Source organism: Protopterus annectens, chromosome 11.part0, assembly GCF_019279795.1.
Source record: "Protopterus annectens isolate FY-2018-M chromosome 11.part0, PAN1.0, whole genome shotgun sequence".
Lineage (NCBI taxonomy): Eukaryota > Metazoa > Chordata > Ceratodontiformes > Protopteridae > Protopterus > Protopterus annectens.
In genome coordinates, this window is record NC_056745.1 from 1,427,452,403 (window position 1) to 1,427,475,409 (window position 23,007).

The 23,007-nt window shown below is 40.5% G+C and overlaps 1 protein-coding gene across 2 annotated transcripts in view; it reads left to right on the plus strand.

The window, feature by feature from the left end:
* Positions 1-23,007, plus strand: part of CFTR (CF transmembrane conductance regulator) — a 1,712,697-nt gene that overhangs the window by 1,650,265 nt on the left and 39,425 nt on the right. For both annotated transcript variants that reach the window (XM_044088720.1, XM_044088721.1), the window contains 2 exons: positions 4,733-4,905; positions 18,391-18,496. In XM_044088720.1, the coding sequence (XP_043944655.1) occupies positions 4,733-4,905; positions 18,391-18,496 (279 nt within the window). The remainder of the gene's footprint in view (positions 1-4,732; positions 4,906-18,390; positions 18,497-23,007) is intronic.

Genomic DNA, 23,007 nt, shown 5'->3' on the forward strand with positions numbered 1-23,007 from the left:
CAGTTCCTAAGTTCATGAATGGCAGTGACATTGCACTATGGCAAAGAGAGAGAATGAAACTGTGACTGCAACTGAGGTGAGATGAGCTGTACTTGACTAGTTGCTTGGGAGCTGGAAGGGCCAGGTGGAGAGGATGGAAATGGTCATCACATGCCAGTTTGCCCACCCTGCGAGAAATGATGGCCTTGTTTAATTAAATTGCTTCTGCACAAGTAAGAGTCTTCCATGACAATAACAGATGTAGGACCAAGGGAAGTGAGCTTGGTGCTCCAAGCTGATGATGGCAGCCCCCTAAACACATATTTAAAATATCACAAACATGTCAGAGGGAGGGCATAAAGCACCCCTACAATGATTACCCCACAGGGGTCAGGGTTAGGGACTTAACTGCCTGTGTGGCAGCTTCTGAGGAAGGAAGGTTGATAGTAGGCAATGGGAGAGACATAACATGATAGAGAAGAAAACTGTATGTTAGTCTTACTGTAGACTGCCATCCAAGAAATAAAGATAGACTAGTCTTACAATCAAGCATGGCCACAGATGTGTGTACGCCATAAGATAACCATGTTGTGCATGTTAGACATCAGGCATGGGCACAGATGCATGTGCACCATAAGATAGCCATGTTGTGCATGTTAGACATCAGGCATGGGCACAGATGTGTGTGCACCATAAGATAACCATGTTGCGCATGCTAGACATCAGGCATGGGCACAGATGTGTGTGCACCATAATACAACTATGTTGTGCATGTTGGACATCAGGCATGGGCACAAATGCATGTGCACCATAAGATAGCCATGTTGTGCATGGTAGACATCAGGCATGGGCACAGATGTGTGTGCACCATAATATAACTTTGTTGTGCATGTTAGACATCAGGCATGGGCACAGATGCACGTGCACCATAAGATAGCCATGTTGTGCATGCTAGACATCAGGCATGGGCACAGATGTGTGTGCACCATAAGATAACAATGTTGTGCATGCTAGACATCAGGCATGGGCACAGATGTGTGTGCACCATAAGATAACAATGTTGTGCATGTTAGACATCGGTCATGGGCACAGATGTGTGTGCACCATAAGATAACCATGCTGTGCATGTTAGACATTGGGGATGGGCACAGATGTGTGCAGCATAAGATAACTATGTTGTGCATGTTAGACATTAGGCATGGGCACAGATGTGTGTGCACCATAAGATAACCATGTCGTACATGTTCGACATCAGGCATGGGCACAGATGTGTGTGCACCATAGGATAACATGTTGTGCATGTTAGACATCGGCCATGGGCACAGACTTGTGTGCAGCATAAAATAACTATGTTGTGCATGTTAAACATCAGGCATGGGCACAGATGTGTGTGCATCATAAGATAACCATGTTGTGTATGTTAGACATCAGGCTTGGGCACAAACAACCATGTTGTGCATGTTAGACATCAGGCATGGGCACAGATGCATGTGCACCATAAGGGAACCATCTTATACATGTTAGACATCAGGCATAGGCACAGATGTGTGTGCACCATAAGATAACCATGTTGTGCATGTTAGACATCAGGCATGGGCACAGATGTGTGTGCACCATAGGATAACCATGTTGTGCATGTTAGACATCGGGCATGGGCACAGACTTGTCTGCAGCATAAAATAACTATGTTGTACATGGTAGACATCAGGCATGGGCACAGATGCATGTGCACCATAAGGTAACCATCTTATGCATGTTAGACATTAGGCATAGGCACAGATGTGTGTGCACTATAAGATAACCATGTTGTGCATGTTAGACATCAGGCATGGGCACAGATGTGTGTGCACCATTAGATAACCATGTTGTGCATGTTAGACATCAGGCATAGGCACAGATGTGTGTGCAGGCATAGGCACAGATGTGTATGCACCATGAGATAACTATGTTCCATTCACCGCCATGACACCGCACTCTAAAATAATATTTGTTACCTATAAAAAAGGAGTGATACGCCTTTGCTTCTTTTAAGGTAAACATCAACAAATAGATGGCGAACTGTAAATTTATCCTAGACTTCTTTTGCCCACCTGGAAACAGGATGCTCCATATAAGCATGAGTATTGGCTAGATGATGATTACACTAGCTCTGCCTTCTAAACTCTATGAATCTTAATAAGACTAAATGCCCATAACATAGGCCAGTTAGGAATATTATAGTTCACCCCTTTGTGTTTTGTAGTCAGTTGTCATTTTTTTTGTTTTTATTTGCTTGCAAGTTTTTCCTTAGGTTTGTAGTATATTAACGTTGCACATTTTAATCACTATAGTGACTGCTATAGTGTGGGGCTCTGCAGTGTGAAATTATTCTCACTGCTTGCTTCAGTGGTACATAAAGCATAGTAAAATAAGCTGAGTGTTATTAAAGTAGTTTGTAATAGCAGTAACACATCCTGTTCTTTGCTGTTTGAAATGAGAATATTATAGTGTGGGGCACCTTTTTTCCTGGAATACCGGCAATGTTTAACAATAAAGCAAAGTTTGTGCACTTATCACACAGAGTGTTGTATTAGTCTGGAAAGAAAGCAGTACCAATTGTTACAGAAAAGAAACACTAGTAACCACAGCCACAGCTAGAATATTTGTTGTTATTATAAAATGTTAATAGAAGCCATTTTTGTTTTGGACTGACAGCATATTCCTCTTAGAACCACATCTTTACTTTTCTATAAAGTTGTATTTATTTATTTTTTAATCTATTAATCAGTGCATAACACTGATCCAGATGGACCATTTTCAGGTTCTGCCTGGAAAGTAGAAAAGAAAGAAATAAATTAGTAGAGTTAAAAGGTACAGATTATATCATAGAACTAAATGATGCAAAACTGCACGACATGTTGATATACAGCTTGTGAGAGTAAGATATGATAATTTGCATACAGATGATTTAGAAAAGTGTGGATATACAATATTTACAATATTAATAGTATGAGTTTGAAAGTGGAAGGAAAAAAGGTGGAGAAAGAAGGTATGAAAAAGAAAGGAAAGCAAGGGAAACAGAGAGAAATAGAGAGAGGGGAATTGAAAGTGTGTGAAAATGAGCTGTAGGTAGGGGTGGCAGAGGAAAAATAATATGAGGACTAAGTTGTGTGAGATTCAAGTTATATGCCCATGTGTGCTTGTCCTTTAATATTGTACTGAATTTCCAATATGCTGTTGTTTCGCTGGAGTTATTTTTCTACCTTTTATATTTTTCTTTAGTTGCATTTGTCTTATCGTTGTTTGCAGGTATTACAGTTCTGCTTAGAATAGTGGAACTGTTGTGTACAGTTCAATGTTATTTCTTACCATTCCTAATGTGTGTTAGGTAAAAAATAGTCAAAACAAATAATTATCTGAAAATACAAATAGCACATGGGCAAGCTGGAAAATTACTTACTGGTTCGACTTGTTCAAATAGTGCTGAAATATTACAATGCTTGACTATGAACAAATAAAAACATGGACATGTGACATTAGCAATAATATAGCTCTCAAATGAACAGATTTTCGCAGAAAGTCCAGATTCTTGCCTCATATTTTTGTTCTGTTTCTCATAGAATTATGGCTTTCTGACAAATCTTTGAGGGTTGAATTCAGAAAATAATGACAGACAACTGAGTTTTAGACTTCATACCCTTCAGAAAATTCAAGCTAATGCAAAACCTATTATTCACTTTTCTAAGTTTGTAAGAGCAATATTTAAAATGTATCCCTATTTTTGGTGCATTGCCCCCCCCATTATTTATGGCTTTGTCCAGATTTCTTGCTGTAAGAGGTTGAGAGGTATGGAATAGATATGCATGAGTATAAATGTTGTAGTTCTTTAATATTGCACACGATTTCCAAATTGCTTTAATTGTCTTACATTTGAGTTGTTTCACTGAAGTTGTTTTGTACCCCTTTTATTTTTCTTTCCTTGCATCTGCTTTACTGTTGTTCTGCTTAGAAAGGTTCTGTAACAAATGTTTGATTTTTATTAAACATCTTTCCTCAGGATGCTGCAATGATTAAATCAAAACACGGTGCACATGTAATAATAATAAAAATCTTTTAAAAAGCTCAAGCTGTAAAGTACAGAAAGTGCATTTAATAACATCACTACACTACTCCATGATGTGTGTTAACAAGCACCTTGCAAACATATGTGTTAACAAGCACCTTGCATACGTATGTGTTAGCATGCACTTTGCACAGATATGTGTTAATAAGCACCTTGCATACGTATGTGTTAGCATGCACTTTGCACAGATATGTGTTAATAAGCACCTTGCATACGTATGTGTTAACAAGCACCTTGCATAGATATGTGTTAATAAACAATTTGCATACATATTTGTTAACAAGCATCCTTTGTGTTAACAAGCACCTTTCGTGCATAATATGTTAACAAGCACCTTGCATTTGTTAGTAAGTAGATAACTTTGACTCATAGTTTTGTTTTTAACACACTCAGGCTAAGGGGTTCAGGTATCTTACCCATAGAGTACTCCACTGTACCTTAAGATTTCACAAATAATGATGCAGTGAATAGCATGGGGAGGGTGGCCTAATGGTTGAGGTGTTTGCCTTACAAGCACAAGGTGCAGGGTTTGAGTCTCACAAGGGATAATTGACTAGGTTTAAAATGGCTCGCAAGAGCAGTTAGCTTAGTACTAACCTATGAATTGTGCATGTGGTTTTGTTTTATAGTCCTGTTTTCCTTTTCGCACAGGTTGGATTGAAGTCTGTGATTGAACAGTTTCCTGATAAACTTGATTTCATTCTGTTGGACGAGGGTTATGTTCTGAGTAATGGGCATAGGCAGCTGCTGTGTTTGGCAAGATCCATACTCAGTAAAGCAAAAATCTTACTCCTTGACGAACCAAGTGCTCACCTGGATCCTATGTAAGTTCTGCTGTTTTCTATAAGTTTTATTAACAACAACATTGTTTGTATGTATATACACTTCATACTGTCTCAATGCTCTGGTAGTTTAGGGTTATGAAAATAAGTGGGAAGTTGAAGAAATCAAGAAAGATGTACGCAACACTTCAAACTCCCTGTACCAGTTACAAATTTGTTCTGTGCTGGGATCATTAAAAGGGGCATACCATCCCCCATAAATAACTTAAGACATTGTAATTAGTATCTTAAGTGATATTTAGATAAAACGAATAGTGTTGATGGCTATGAGTAAAATGAAGACTCACCCTCATAGCACAGATGGCAGTAAGAAGTAACCCTATGTTATAAACTAGCAAGCACCTGCAGGAAGTGTCATCAGGGGTTAAATCCAGCAGACATTTTTAAATGAACAAATGAACAGCAAAATATATATATGTATATATATATATATATATATATATATATATATATATATATATATATATATGTGTGTGTGTGTGTGTGTGTATTGACTATACATGCTTCTGTTTAGTTGCTGATGTTCTTCGTCTCACATTGCTGCAGTCATAACCTGTGGGTAGTCCGCTGTCCTCGGTCGGCCCGAATACCAAAGTGTTAGGCTGGCGTCGGTCATAGTCGCTCAGATCTGACGTCAGTACGCAGTGGTTCTAAAGCGCATGACTGACGCCATATCCTCAGTCTTTCTTGCTGCATGGTCCAAAGCAGAAGCAGCATTTGCAAGTGCCGTTCGGCGTCCTGAAATTTTCGTATTCTGAGTTTCAGACCGAAGACCAAGTTGGGCTAAGTACCCGTTAGAATATTTTTGTCTTTTCTTGCCTCAGTTAAATCCGGATGTCAGAAAAAGTTAATAATTGTATTTCTTGTGGGAAACAGATACCTCATAGGGACTACCACTCTCTCTGTATTCCTTGCTTGGGGCCTGAGCACGACGTAGTCGGGTGTCGCTTTTGCGCTAGATTTAATAAGCGCACCATTAAACGCAGGTTAGATTGTGCTAGACTTGTTTTTGGTAAGCGGTGTAACTACAACATGCCATCGGATCCTCCGACGCCCGCTACCGCTAAGAAGCGAAAAGATAAATCGTTAAAGTCTAAGCAGGATGAGTCGTCCGTTGCGGACGCCGGTTTTTTGGAAACTACGGTGGAATCTGTGGATCCAGCCGAGGTTTCAGCTGTGTCTCAGGGGGGGAGCCTTTAATATTACAGGAATTGGCCTCTCAGAAGTTAGGTCAGGCCGAGGGGGCCTCTCAAGTTTCTGTAGTTCCTTCTTTACGTAAGGTTGTTAGGCCTTCTACTTCTGTCACTAAAGCACCTTCTAAAGCTAGGCCTGGTCTTTCTGGCACAGGCGTCAGCCCTAGTTCTGCAGGCTCTGTTCCTAAAAAACATATGCTGAAAATGGCAGAGGATTTGATGACTTTAATCAGAGGTTCTATGCGCCCTCCAGATAAGAGGCCTAGGGTGGAGACAGAGGTGGAGGGTTTGGAGCATTCCTCAGATTACTCAGGATTTTCCTCCCTATTCTGATTCGGATGCAGAGGACTCCTGTCCTTCTGCTTCTCCTCCAGAGGATTTTTCTTTTTCTGAAACCCTGCATTCCATGAGGGAGCATTTTAAGTGGGAAGGTCAGGATTTCTCCGATTCTCGTAAGAGGCTTAGGGAATTTTTGTTTTTACCACAGCATAGGCCCTTGGCCATTCCCCCCTGTTTTGGATGTTGTTCAGGATGTTTTTTCTGAGGCTTCCCGTAATCCTGATTCTTTACCTCCGGCCCCTGTCAAGCCAGACAGGTATTACAGAGTTCCAGAGGCTCATAAATATTTATATAAGAGTCCTAGAGCTGACCCAGAAACTATTAGCCAGGGACCTAAGGGTGTCAGGGCTTCTGTAGTAAAGAATCCAGTTCCTCTGGATAAAGATTCTAGAGCTTTGGATAGGTGGGGTAAAAAAGTGTATACCTCCTCCACACTAGCTATGAGGGCTTTGAATTGCCAGTTTCATATGCTGAAGTACCAGAATTTTCTGTTAAGTCAGTTGAAATCTAAGGTAGATGCTTTAGCTGAGGGTATAGAGTGTAAGGAATTGCAAGATTTAGTTCATGCCTCTGATCAGGTAGGTAAGCATTCCTTGCAGTGTGGCTTTGATGCTCTTCAGGCTTCTTCCAGGGTGGCTGCCACTGGTTCAGTTATTCATAGGCACGCCTGGCTTAAAGATCAAAATTTGTCAGAGCATGTTAAAGCTCGAATTTTGGATGCTCCCCTCCAATCTGAAGTTCTTTTTGGTTCTCCTGTGGAGTCAGTTTTGAAGAAAATGGAAGACAAAGCTAAGTCCATGCAGACAGTTAAGGAATTTTTACAAGTGCAGCCCCCTAAGTTTAGCAGAAATTGGCCTGCAAAAGGATGGGCTTATCCTTCTTCCGATTACCAGTCTAAGGGCAGATCTAGACGTGGTAGGGGCATAGCTCATGCTCAGGGTTCTTTCAGACCTAGGACGTGGAGTTCTCCTGCACAATCTTCTGGTGAGGGCAGGGGTCAGCCTTTTCGTAAACAGACCCAATGACCTGTATCTCCAGCTGCCAGATTCCTCCTGTCTGGCAGCTCCTCTAGGAGGAAAGTTGGCACTTTTCAAGCAAAATTGGCTTTTGGTCACCCAGGACAAATGGGTGTTGGACATTATAGATCGAGGCTACAAGTTTTATTTTCACACCTTGCCTCCTTTCAAAGGCATGCCGGACGTACCTCCTCAGCAAAAGCTGGAGGCTCACAAACAGATTTCTTTACTTTTAAAAATGGGGGCTATTCAGGTGGTACCTCCCTCAGAAGTAGGCCTAGGATTTTATTCTCACCTGTTCCTTGTGCCAAAGAAGGCGAACACTTGGAGGCCAATTCTGGATTTGTCTATTCTCAACACATACCTAGACATCCCAAAATTCAAGATGTTAACTTTACAGCAACTTCTGCCTCTGCTAGGAAAAGATCACTGGATGGTAACTCTGGATCTCAAAGAGGCTTATCTTCACATTCCTATCAGGCCCAGCTGCAGGAGGTTCCTGCGTTTTCGGGCTGGTACTTTTCATTATCAGTTCTCTGCATTGCCCTTTGGCTTATCTACTGCACCCAGGGTGTTCACAAAGGTCCTGGCTCCTGTGATAGCCTTCTTAAGACTAAGAGGAATACAAATTTATCCTTATCTGGACGATTGCCTGATTCTTGCTCAAGACAAAGTCAAGTTACTTCAGCATCTACAGTATGTAATGGCAGTGTTAAGGTGCCTAGAGTATTCAGTGAACGAAACAAAGTCCAGTCTAGTACCCTCGCAGGACATGTGCTTTCTGGGTGTGAGACTGAATACAGCCTCTCAGATGGCTTTTCTGACCCCGGACAAACAAAGAAATCTTCCCCTATACTTTCAGCAATTATCCCTTCTGTCCAGGCTGACTGCAAGGACAGTCCTTCAAGCCTTGGGGTTCATGGCATCTTGTATTCTGGTACTTCCCAATGCCAAACTACATATGAGGAAGGTACAATGGTATCTCAAAAGTGTATGGACTCAACACTGCCATGATTTGGACACTGTCATTCAGATAATACCTTGCATCCAAAGGGAATTTTTGTGGTGGGCTCAGGAATGTCACCTAAACAAGGGACTCTCTGTGACCCGACCAGAGGCGAGTCAGATCTTAACGACAGATGCCTCGGACATGGCTTGGGGAGCACATTTCAATGGGAGATGGGTTCAAGACACGTGGCCTCCCAGACTACAGCATTTGCATATCAACATGAAGGAGATGTTAGCAGTCCAATTTGCACTGATGGCTTTCAAGGATCTACTTCAACCGGGACAGGTGTTGATTCAAACAGACAACACAACAGTCATGTGGTACATCAACAAGCAGGGGGGAACCCATTCGTACCCTCTTTGCAGACAAGCTATGATTTTGTGGGAGACTGCTCTGAGTTTGCACCTCACTCTTCAAGCAAGGTTTCTGCCAGGAGCACAGAACTCCTTAGCAGATGTTTTGAGCAGGCAAATGGTGGATCCCCATGAGTGGAAATTGGATCCTTATGTATTTCAACAGTTGACAGTGGCTTGGGGAACTCCAGACATAGATCTGTTCGCGTCCCCACAAAATTTCCAACTGCCAAAATTTTGCACAAAGATGTTTCACCCAGAAGCTTGGAAAGTGGATGCTCTATCTTTCAGTTGGAACAACCTTCACGTCTATGCCTTTCCTCCTCTGCCTCTCCTTCCCAAGGTGCTCTTGAAGGTCAGACAGGACAAGCCTTGCATGATCCTTATAGCTCCAGATTGGCCACGTCAGCACTGGTACCCTTTGCTGAGGAGTTTAGTTTGGGAGCCTCCTTGGCCTTTGCCAACAATTCCACACCTTTTGTCTCAGGCAAGCAATCATTTCCTCAATGTCAGGATACAGTCCCTGCATCTGACAGCCTGGCATATTCTGTTTTAGACCCTGGGGGGTCGCAGCTTCCTCAACAAGTTTTAAATGTCATTTTGGAAGCCAGGCGGCCTAGTACAAGGAAAGTTTATGCTGATAAATGGAGGAGATTTTTTCTTTGGAGCACAGCAAAGAGCTTTGATGTTTCACGGCCTAATTTGAGTGTTACACTACAATACCTTACAGAATTATTAGACAAGGGTTTGTCTTTCTCCTCCGTGAAAGTTCATGCTGCAGCCATTTCTGCTCACTATGACTGTGACCCACCATTATTTTCTCACCCTTTGTTTAAGCAATTTCTTAGAGGGGCAAAGAACATAAGATCCCCACGTAGAGCTCCTACTCCTTCCTGGGATCTCAATTTTGTGTTGGAAAAGCTGACTTTACCTCCTTTTGAACCTGCAGCTACAGCTGAGTTGAAATTTTTGTCTTGGAAGACTGCTTTTTTGTTGGCCATTACGTCTGCTAGAAGGGTATCTGAATTACAGGCTCTAATGGCAGTTGAACCTTTCCTGATATTTCATAAGGATAGGGTATCCCTGCGTACTAACCCTACTTTTATGCCTAAAGTTGTTTCTGATGTGGCCTTGAACCAATCTATTCATTTGCCTACTTTTTATGCTGATCCCCAAAATAAAGGGGAAAAAATTTTGCACTCTTTGGATATTCACAGGCAGTTACGTTATTATTTGAGCAGAACTAAAGGGTTCAGGCAGTCTCAACAGTTATTCATTTCTTTTGCCTTGGGTTCACAAGGAAAACCTGTTTCAAAGCAAACTATTTCTAAGTGGATTAGCCATTGTATTGCTTTTTGTTATTCTCATCATGGAAAGGAGGTTCCGGCTGGGATTAGACCTCATTCCACTAGGGCTACTGCCACTTCTACTGCTTTTTTAAGGGGAGTAGCTACTAAGGATATTTTGGAGGCAGCTACTTGGAGTTCAGTGCACACTTTTACTAAACATTACCATCTCCCTCTTTATTCCAAATCTAGGGCTGGGTTTGCCACTGCAGTTTTACAGGGCATGTTAGCAGCTCCTAGTGCTTTTTGATTTTGCCATCCTCTCTTACCTTTGCTTTGGGATTCTACCCACAGGTTATGACTGCAGCAATGTGAGACGAAGAACATAGTACAGTTTTGTACCTACCATAAATGTAGATGTTTGAGGATCCACATTGCTGCAGTCCAATTTACCCTCCCTCCTTCCCCTCTGTAGTTTAGGGTTGCTGTGTTGCTTTTGGGGTAATTATTTTTTCTGTAATTGGTGGTTGGGTATTTTCTATTTTTGGCTATGGCCTTTCTTTTTTAGGCCTTCTGACATCTGGGGCAAGAAAGACTGAGGATATGGCGTCGGTCATGCGCTTTAGTACCACTGCGTACTGACGTCAGATCTGAGCGACTATGACCGACGCCAGCCTAACACTTTGGTATTTGGGCCGACCGAGGACAGCGGACTACCCACAGGTTATGACTGCAGCAATGTGGATCCTCGAACATCTACATTTATGGTAGGTACAAAACTGCACTTTTTGCTTTAGGAACTAACATGAAATATGAGAGACCATAACCAGGTCTACAGCTAATAAACTACCAGGTCTACAGCTGATAAACTAAGTAAAATCTCATAGTGGTAGAAAGAGAGGATTGGGGTGTAAGGTATATAGTTTTGTGGAATATTTATAAGTATGTCTAGTTGGGGGGCAGCAATGCAGGGGCTAGTTGTCTTTAATGTTTTTAGTGACACTTTACCTATTTATTTACCACATCCACAACTTGCCATTTGACCAACCCCTTTGCTCCTGGTATTCAACACTGGCAGCCTGCCGTTCCGTTTTTTGCAAGGTTTGGATACTGGATATTTTTTTTTAGTGTGCTAGCTTAGCCTTTTCTTCCCAGAGGAGGTGATTTTGTTCATAAATTGAATTTATTAGAGAGAAAAATGATATCAAACTTTAGAACAGTATTCTCTAGGGGTTTAAATCTTGACATTAATGTTTGTCCATAAAATTAATATTTAAAGTGAATGTTTTATGTGTTTTGTTGTTATTAAAACATGGTCTTAATGTGTTTAAATAGATGTGATTGGATAATGTTTAGAAGTTAATTAATTACATAATTGAATGCTTAATTAATTTATTGGCATCTTACCTGTATTTAAGATACACTGTGAAATTGATGAATTATCCTGATAAGGCGAATTGCCGAGGTACCCGATCAGTAATAAACTGGTAGTGACTGAACAGTTTGGTGTTTTTTGTTTTTTCGTGCATATGTGTGATGTGTAAGATGAATAGTGAAAGGGCTGACTTAAGAAAGTATTATTTCATGAAGAATGTGAGAAACAAGCCATATAATGTGCTGTCAGTGGCAGCAGCACATAGCACATCAGTGAAACAGGTAAGGGATACTTGGGACGGATGTAGGATCGGAGGGAGTTGGAGTAAGTTATGCAAAGGTGAAAGACGATGCAACACTGATAGACTTAACAGGGCCACTTATATAATGTGACAAACTGTAGCTGCTCTACTTTCTAGAACTGTACATTTTGTTATGCTGATACAACTGCTTTCTTTCCATTCATTGAAAAGTTTAATAGAAAATGAAGGCACCTATATCTGTATGAAATGAACTGTGTGCTTTGTGTTACACTATACTTTTTGATTACTAACTAGTTCAGGATTTGTTAATCCAGTTTTAAAGTCTCTTAAAAAATGCCAAACATCTTTAAAATTCTGAGGTATTACAATACAGGTCAAGCTGCTTCACACATCCAGAATTAGGTTCCTGGTATATCTACACAGTTAAGTTCCTACACATTCAGAATTAGGTTCCTGGTATATCTACACAGTTAAGTTCCTAGTACTCCATAAGTAGATCTACATACCTCTCTTTAATACCATGCTGACTTTTAAAAGCTGGTATTTCATTTGTGATCAGAGTTGCAGTGCTCTGCACATGGTCTAAACTGTAGCAAATGCTTGCTACATTGTAGCAAGCAGTTTGCCACAGTTTTTATTTTTTTTAACTATAACATGAACTGTGTGGTACTCCGTGCAAGCAGGGTATAACCTGTAGTAACTGTTTGCTACAGCTTAAAAAGATTTTTTTTTTATTTAAACATGAGTGCCGTAGTGCTTTGTTAAGCGAGGATACAAACTATAGCAATAGCTATAGCAACAGTTATACCAAAAAGAAGTCTTTTTTTGTTTAAGCTAAAACATGAGTGAAATAGCATTCTGCGCAGGCAGGGTAGCAACTGTTTGCTACAGTTTAAAAGAAGACATTATTTTTTATCCTTTTTGCTTTTTCAATAAAATAAGTTAAAGGAGGGTTAGAGGCAGGGCTCGTAAACAGGACCTAAATGGTTGGGGGAGGTGTGGTGCGCCGTTAGAAGGATTTTTTTTTTTTCTTTTCTTTTTTCACTTGATGTAAGAACAGGAGGAGGGGTTAGATCTAACTGCAATAAGCTGATTATTGTGATTGCATAGTACTGGCCTAGGGTGCTGGTTGAATTATCCATGCTTCTGTCTGGTAATCTACAGACAGGCTTCTGATACTCCACAAATAAATCTATAGGTAGGATTCTGGGACTCCACAAGTAAATCTGCAGGCAGGTGGCTGGAACTGTACAAGTAAATCTGCAGGTGAGATTCTAGTACTCCACAAATAACTCTGTAGGCAGGTGGCAGGTACTCAACAAGTAAATCTGCAGGCAGACTTACGGTACTCCACAAGTTGTTTAACGTACACTGCTGTATCCATATCTTTAAGTTTGTTTGTGGTAGCACTATATTACTCTGCTTTTACATTAGGAGAACCGGGATTATTCATCTAGTGGCTGTAGGTGTTTACCTGGTCTTTCTGACTGGGAAGCCCACAAAAGGGCTCAAAGTATTTTTTCCTTGCACTTCTCAAATATACTGTGACTGTACTTCAGCAGTGTATTTTACTACTGCATTTGTTGCACTTTAACTGTGTTTCATACCAACTGCTGCTTTTACTTAATTTAAGGAAAGATCTATTCCTGCTGTTTTATACTGTTGCTATTATTAATTCAGAAAAAGCTGTGCTGCTTTTTACACTGTTGTTTATTTAATAAAACATGATCCTGCTTTTTTTCTGTTGTATTGTTGCACTTTTGTTGGCCATAGTATAGACTGGATTCAGACAGGCTGAATTCAGTTGTGTGTGTAGAATGAGCACTAAAAATCAGGACATCTTTTTTTGGAGAGGTCCCCCCTGTACCCTCATGGCAGGAGTGTACATTAGGACTATATAATTGAAGGTTACTGGTTCAGGGCTCAATTTGGGCAATTTCATTGGTGCAGGGCTCAGGTTGAGCTTTTTCATTGGTTTTTTTGTATTAGCTGCTTTGCTCTTGCTTGCACGTAGCACACCATCATGCACTACCACACAGAAGGGATAACTCTTGGCAATTATAGCTGCAAAAGCACCAATAGAAGTATTTTCCCTTAGAAGTGGTTGCTATCTAGCAGAGCAGTTCTTGAATAGCTCTCAGGTGTTCAGTGAAAAACACACAGCAGATATTTTACCTCTTACCTATCAACATCATACCCTATATATCCCCTATTTTATAGACCTTCTACTGTACACCCCATAGGTTATTCACCCTAAAATAGCTCCCTGTTTGATACCCTTATTTTTTTCTCCTTATCTGCTGACATGCCATATTTAAACCTTGCATTATGGACTATCACTTTCCCTCTGTTTCTCCTGCCATCCTGGCAGACATGTTTTTTGAGGCAGTGTAGCAACTACCTCATGTACACTGACAGCCTCTTACTCCTAAATCACTCAAGTAAAGTTTGTGAGAGATGCTCCTACACTAAAAATCTGGAATCACTGCTCTCTCATGTCCAGAACAACAACACTAAACAGGTAGTCAGCTCACATACCACGACTCCTATTTGTAATATGCACCCAACACATAAACCTTCATATGTAGAGGTACTCTCCAGAAATCTACATAAACACCAGAGACCTCCAAAACACAAACATGCTACACTTAACACAACACCCAAACCACCCAGTGCACATAAAAACACTAGCACCTATGTCTCACCAAATAATCCCTTAAGGCAATGTACAGCTATTCCAGATGTTTTAGTTATAGGTGACTCTATAGTGAGACATACAAATACCACACTCACCAGGTTGAAAAAGGAGAAAGTTATAGTCAACTGCCTGTCTGGTGCAAGGATTCACCAGATCACTCATGCACTCAAGTCTCTCATCAACAAGTACCGTTATGACTCTGTCATAGTTCATCTTGGTATAAACAACTTGAGATGGTACCTCTCTGGACTATATGAAGAGAGACATGTGTCCCAGGTGGGTATGTCCCTAACTTTGAGCAGCATTTTACCCTCACCTAGGATGATACCACAATATAAACAGACAATGACTGACTTCAATAACCGGCATAGTTTCTAGTGTCATTCTAAGCGGATCCAGTTCATGTCAGCTTGGGACATGGTGGATAGACCACACTGCTTTTCCAGAGATAGTCTTCACCAGGCACTTCTAGGCTTTCGGTTGCTGGCTAAGACACTTGCCTCCCCTATAATGCCTTTTTTAGGCAAGGTCACAACAGCAAAACACCCGATGTGAAAATATCAAACACAAAGAAAGTAAGGGTCATGCTGCTAAATGCTAGGATTAATTAATGTTAGGCTTAAATCAGAAACTGCACTCCCTGGAAGCACTCCTCTCCCTGGAGGATGTTGATGTCTGTGCAGTCACAGAAACCTGGCTCAAGGCTACAGAAAGTACCCCAGCCTTGCAAGGCTACAATGCCTTTCATACTTTCAGACTGCAAATTAAAGGTGTGAGAACCAAAGGAGGTGGAGTATCTGTCTTCATTAAAGATTATTACACCTCTAGACTGGTTAGACAAGAAAACTCTATGGCCCTATTCCAAGTCCATATTACAGTGGGCAAGACCCCCCCCCTTTCAAATCATCATCAGTTACAGGTCCCCTTCCATGAAACAAGATGCCCACACAGCGTATTTAGACCTACTTGGGACAATTAAGGTACAACCTAACACCCCAGTCATGGGTGACTTCAACTATCCTTCCATTAATTGGGAAACTTATACAAGCCCAAACTCACTCGCATAGAAGTTCCTGGACTTTGTTAAGTCAAATGCCCTGGAACAAATAGTGCACCACCCCACAAAGGGCTCCAATATTCTAGACTGGTCCTCATCAGTATGAGTGACGAATGCAATGCCTCAAGTGTATGGCCATCACTGGTTAAATCCAACCTTAAATCAGTCATTTTTGAAGTAACAATAGCATCAGAACTTCCCAAAGGAGAAGTTAGGTTAAAGAAACTTCACCAAAGCTACTTATACCCTCCTAAGGGAAGGTATAATTGACTTCCAAGCTCCAGTTTTCACAGATGGCATTGATTGCTATACTAAGGTATACACCACACCAATGCACTGTATAAAGATCTACACAAATGTGTAGACACAGCTGTGCTGGATAGGATTAAAGCAAAATCCTCAAGAAAAAACAAACCATCCTGGTGGACATCTAGCATTAATAAATTATGCAATAAGTGAAAGAAGCTGCAGTCTAAAAATATAAAAGTGACATCCCAGAATTGGAATAGCACCCTCCTCAGCTTAAACAAGCAAATAGGACAACTTGTAAAACCATCAAAGAGCAACTGTGAGAAAAATTTGGGAACCATAGCCAAGGATAACCAAAAGGTTTTCTTCAGCTACATTTGCAACCTAAAAGGTAGGACTCAGATGTGTGCTGAGCTAATTGTGAATGCATCACACACACTGACTCTGCAGAAATTGGAATCCTGCTAGCAGACAGGTTTGGCAAAAATTTCACCCCCCCTATGCCCCCCCAGTATAACACAAACCATGTCGTCATCATCTCCTACTCCCTGCATCTTCAAAGAGCAAGTCATCAGTGCTTTCCCAAGGCTAAGAACACAGCCTCCATGGGATCAGATAGCATTTTGGGCTGCGTTCTTAATGTTCTAAAACAAGAATGAGCTACTCCATTAGGCAGTCTATTCAACCACAGCCTGAGTGCTGGCTTTGTCCCCACTGAATGGAAAACAGCGACTGTTATCCCCCTTCATAAGGGGAGCTCAGCAACAGACATGGGTAACTATAGATCCATAATTTTAACCAGCCTCATGTGTAAGACATTGGAAAAAATCATCATGGACCTCATAAATAAGGATATAGGGGACCTCCAAACCTTGGATCCGTCCTAGTTCAGTTTTGAAAGATATATATATATATATATATATATATATATATATATATATATATATATAGATTTGTATCAATTAATTGAAAGACCATTTCACTGACACTCATTTCACTGAGACCAAATCACCTAAAGCTTATTTCACCTAAAACTTATTTCACTAACAAGTAGTACTGTAAGGCAAGTCAAAGGTATATGTCCTTTTCCCACTGTAATGCGATCCTGGTGTTAGTATATATATATTTAGGGGGTGGGGGGGCACAGCCCCCCACATTGGCGGGGTGTAGTGGGCGTAGCCCCCCACCTAGTTCGGTTTTACCAAATAATGTAAAACAAAACCAGACAACAGAAAACCAAATTAAGTAGGACTGTGCCCCCACATCCACTAATGTGGGGGACTGTGCCCCACAACCCCCCCAACTATTTATTTATTTATTTTTTATTTTATTTTATTTTACATTTGTTGACCAGGCTAGTCTAGCTGGATTGATGTCCATTTTCAGTAGAGGCCCGGGGAGAAAAGCTCCACAATCAAAGAAAAAAAAACAAGAAACTTGTACCAAATAATAAGCACTTCATAAAACAATGGTAGTAGGAGAGCCAACACAAAATACATCAGGTGGACAAATTATAAAGAAAGGAATACAAATAGAGTTATAAAACATTTGGAGTCCCGATATCACAAGACATGTTGAAAGTATTACAAAGAGGATTATCATTGAATATAAAAATATTAATTTTTTTTTTTTTTTTTAGTAGTTCAGTGGAATTGTTGAAGTTAAAGTTGTCAGCTAGTACTATAGTAACTATATATACTAACACCAGGACTGCACTATAGTGGGGAAAAGGACATATACCTTTGACTTGGCTTAGAGTAATATTTGTCAGTGAAATGAGTTTTAGGTGAAATGAACTTTTGGTGAAATTAACTTTAGGTGATTTGGTCTCAGTGAAATGGGTTTTCAATGAAGTGATACGAATCTATGCATATATATATATATATATATATATATATATATATATATATATATATATATCTATATGTAGAGAGAGAGAGAGAGAGAGTACCGATATATTATTTTGCAAGGAAATATTGAATGGTCTTTCTTTGCTTCTCAAAATATCGATCTAAAAACATCAAAACACAAAACAACACATACTCTTGAAAGAATTTTAATATCATTGCAGTCTGATTTCCAGTGACCTTATGATTCATCCATAACTTGTCTACTCATATTAAATATGTAACTGCATAGTTTGCACAATGCACACTATGTTCATTCACTTATTGTATGACATAACGTCTGTATGTCAGACCTACTTAATATGAATCAGAGCCACGGTACTTATGCACGTAGAATTAGTGTGCAGTGACAGAGAAGGCATTTGTCTTCCAACTGGACTTAACATCATTGTCAGGTACTGTTGAAATGAAGTGGTTGTCTGTCAAGCAATAGCCAGTAAAACTTAATATCAAAAGTAGCATTGTGGTTCGGATATGTGGTCTTGGGGATGTGAAAGAAGAGGTTAAGTGCTGCTGAGATATAGTTGCAGGATTAAGCCCTTGGGGCTACGCAGTTTTCTCCTCTCCAGAGTCTCATCCTTTTTTCACATTGTTACAATGCCTAATCTAATTATTTTTTTCTAATCTGTAAAGATTAGATATATTTTGCCTGTAACAAGCTGTGATAATATTTAATGCAACTGCAATCAAATTAAATTTCTTTCTTTTTTTTTCCACTTGCAGAACATTTCAGTTTTTAAGAAAAACACTAAAATATGCGCTGGCAGACTGTACTGTCATACTTTCAGAGCACAAAGTTGAAGCAATGATGGAATGCCAGCAGTTTTTGGTAAGCGACACGTTTGTACTAAATGCTTTATTAAATTTTATCAGCACAAAGGGCTAAAGTTATGCTAATTAACATCATGCTGTAGTATTTGACTTGATATTTGTAGTACCAGTTGCCTACTTTGTGATTCTAAACATGAAATGAAACTTAACCCAAAAGTATTTGGGGGTTGTCTCTGTGAAAAGGTGTTTATGCCGACTACAGTTTTACTGAAGGTAACTTGTATAGTATGGTTCATAACATGCTAGACATGATGCTTCTGTAAGGTCTGAGTGTCTTTATGGTATTGCAAACTAATAGCAGTAGCATTTTTTGTATTGTTATGGATGATGGTTAAACACTAGAAGTTTATCTATTTCTACTTGCTTGTTACAGCTTTTAGTTTAAAGTGGCTAACATGATTCTTATGTACTTTGACACAGAAACTTAGTTTGCAACAGGAAATTGTATGCATTTCTGTTTTTGCGTTTGCATATTCCTGATATTTTTATTACTGTTTGTGCAGAGTACTTCAAGTACTGCATGCACTGCTAAGATTTTTATCCTCAAGCATTTTAAAGCAGTTTGCCAGCCCCACAGAATGAAATAAATACATTTTCTCTACATAAAAAAAACAGTTTTCGGTTACTTTAAACAACTTTTAAATTGTCAGGAAAAAAAAAAACAGTCCAGCACAGTCTCATGACAGTCCATTAAAATACAAACTCCTAACTTTAAAATAAACTTCCTGAAGAGACAAGTATTAATAATAATCAAAAAATTATTAAATGGAAGGTTCCCCACAAGAAGGGACTTTTCTGCCCAACAATGAAACAACACAAGCCAATCGTCGATACTTAAAAGCCTCAAAGGAGTGTGTTCTTCTGCAGCAGTAAACCTCTTAAGGGCTTGGCTCCCAGACTTGTGTCTTAGTCAGCTCAGCTCAAGTTGCCTAACAGTTTAGGTGCATAGAAGGTGCCCTTAAGCCTTGGAAGCTGGCCAGCTGTTATATCCTATGCATGATGTAACCCATATAGGCTATTGCAGTAGTGATCACTTGAACATCTACAGTTATGGTAAGGGTACTTACAAAACAGTACTTTCTTCTTGTTCTTAAGGAACTTGGGATGCAGTCTGCATGAAATGAAATATGCAAATATAAACCTGCATCACATAAATCTCTTCTTATTTATTTTATTTATTGACATTTGTTAACCGGGTTGGTCCAGCTGGGCTTGTGGCCTATTTTCAGTGGAGACCCGAGGAGAAAAGCTCCAAAAAAAAAAAAAACACAGTTTACAGCGAATCAAACATTTGAGTCAAAAATATGGTCAAAATCAGTTATACAAGAACTTTAGAGAGACAAAGCAGAAATGCAAACACGCGATATATACATATCAATATTTTTACAGACTAAAAAATATATTTATATATTTACAAAAAGAGTTAAGTCCACCAGTGTTGATTGTAGAGTTTAATAAGTATCCACAATAGTGGAGAACTTAGCTGTATGTGGAGTGACTGAAAAGGTATTTATTAGGGTTGTGGGGAGCTTAAGTAGGGGCTTGACAAGGACATATTTTGGAGTTGAGTAGATGAAGTTTGAGCTTTTCTTTAAAGTGGGATGGGTGAATGATGGAGCACCAGAGGTCAACTCCTCTCTGGTCAGATCCGACCACAAGCTAATCACCCTAGATATCCATATCCCACCCCCACCACCCATTAAGGAAACCACCTTCAAAAACTACTCCAAAGCCAACTTCATGCTTCTTAAGACAAAAGTGGCAAAATTCACGACACCCATGCAGACGGAAAATAGAGGTACGACTGCTGAATCTTACAAAAATGCACTGTATAAGCACATACACGAGTGCATGGATTGTGCCATCCCCAACAGAACCAAGACGCTATCCTCCAAAAAAAGGAAGCCAATCTGGTGATCCCCTGCCATAAACAAACTGTACAACAGAAGGATGAAGCTGTTGCAAAAAAGAATAAATTCACAAGATTGGAGGAACTCCCTGGTCAGCCTCAGCAGGAAGCTGAGATCCCTCTTAAAATCCTCCAAAGCCAGGTATATAAATAAAATTGCTACTGATTCCAAAGACAACCACAAAGCATTCTACAGCTATGTCAAGAATCTCAATGGCAACACTCAGATCTGCTCTGAGCTACAGTACAATGGCACTAAATATACTGAACCAAGTGATATTGCCAACATCCTGGCAGATAGGTTCAGTGCTAACTTTACCACCGTCTCACCCTCCAAAGGGCCCATCTTAATACCAGAAGAATGCAAAGCCCCTGTAATTATGGATGAACAAGTAAAGACCACACACTCCAAAACCAAGAACACAGCATCCGTGGGACCAGACAACATCCCAAGCTGCGTACTGCGTGAACTACAGAACGAACTGGCACCCCACCTAAGTACCATGTTTAATCATAGCCTCACCTCAGGCTATGTGCCTACTGAATGGCACACAGTGACAGTTATCCCACTCCACAAAGGGGGTGCCACCACGCACCTCGGAAACTACCGCCCTATTAGCCTGATGAGCCTGGTCTGTAAGGCCATGGAACGTATCATCTTGGAGCTTATAAACAAAGACACAGGAAACCTCCAAACCTGGACCCCACTCAGTTTGGGTTTGTAAAAGGTAGAGCATGTCTACTAAACCTGATTGACTTCTCTGAAGCAGTCACCAGAGCCGTAGATGAGGGCAAGGTAGTGCACACAGCCTATCTTGACTTCACCAAGGCTTTTGATACCATCCCCCACTCTGGAATTATAGATAAACTCACCAAACTGGGAACAAATCCCTATGTCACAAGATGGGTGGCCAACTGGCTCACTGACAGAACCCACACACTAAAAGTAGCTGACTGCAAGTCCGACTTCAGACCAGTGACAAGTGGAGTACCACAGGGTTCAGTCCTGGGTCCTCTCCTGTTTGGCATCTACTTCTCTGAAGTGCAGGCCAGCACAGAAGGTCTTTGGCTAACAAAGTTCACAGATGACTGCAAACTGGGGAGCCATAATAGAATCACCTAATGATGTAGACATTCTACATAAGGGTCTCACAGAGACAGATGCTTGGTGTCAAAATCATGGCCTCAAACTCAATGCCAAGAAGTGCATTGTCATCTCCTTTGGGAAAAAACTCTGTACCCATGAACTACCACACAGGCGGTAGCTCACCACCTCATCACAAAAGGGTTCTCCTCTAGAAAAAAGGAGGTCATTGTTCCTCTCTACTCATCCCTCATCAGACCCATTATAGAGTACAATGCCCTGTTTGGCATGTATCTCACAAGACACCTACTACAATTGGAAAGGCCACAGAGATACCTCACTAAGAGGATTACTGGCCTCAAACAGATGCCATATGCAGACTGTCTCAAAAAACTCCAGCTCTATTCCATCACATATTACCTACTCAGAGGCGATCTCTACCTAACATACAAAGCTATGCCAAACCCAGAGCTGTTGGACATGCTCCAGGAATCTAAACCTTGTCACCACAATAAACAGAACATGCTCGAGGGATAGATTCCTGTCCCAGAGACTTCCCATACTCTGGAACAAACTACCCATTCATGTCAAGCAAAGCTCCTCATTGGCCCTCTTTAAGAAAAATCTTGACGACTGGATGGGAAATAGAAAATTTACCCCGGGGAATCACTTCTGCGGCACTGCTTGACAGGGGCACAGGAAAATAATTTTCTTGGGTGGAAAAAGCCAGGGAACCTTTTTGGCTAGGCTTATATAGGCCCCAGGGTTCATAGTCTGGTACCTACCTATGAACCTATAAATGTCTCTTAGGAGTTTGTTCCAGGCTTGGGTGATGGAGTTTTTATATAGGAATTTTCCAGCAATTTTTTGGGTTGGTAGATTTGTAGTAATTGCTGGTTAGAGGTATGTAGTGTCCGCAGAGGAGTGTAGATAGAGATGAAGGACGAGAGAGCAGGGCAGGATGGAGATTTGTAAAGACTGAAGTGTAAAATTTGAAGTTGTGACAGCAGTAGAAGATGGGGGAATTCTAACCAGTGGAGAGTACTTAGGGCAAGGCAGTGATGTGTACTGCATGGACAGTTTGTGATAAATATAGCTATCTTGTGGTAAGTTTGTTGGAGTTTGTTTAAAGTAGTAGTTTGGATATTAGTGAGTACTGGGGCAGCATACAGAAGGGAGGGGAGGAGAAGAGCTTGTGTAAGTGAGAGTCTGACATTTGTAGTTAGAATTTTTTGTTGCGATACAGTAAACCAAGTTTCTGGTGAGTCTTTTTTATGCTTTAGAGGATGTGCAAGTTGAATTTGAGTTCATCTATGATGATCCCAAGGTGTTTAGTGTGAGCATCAAGTTGGATAACAGTGTTATTAGAAGAAGTAATAGTAAAGGTGGATTTGAGGTGAGAGAGAGATCAGGGGAAAAATAATAACAGCTTGGTCTTTTTAAGGTTGCGAATGAGTAGATTCCTGGACAACCACTGTTCAGTGGATAGGAAGGCCTGTTGAGTAAGAGTGTGGAG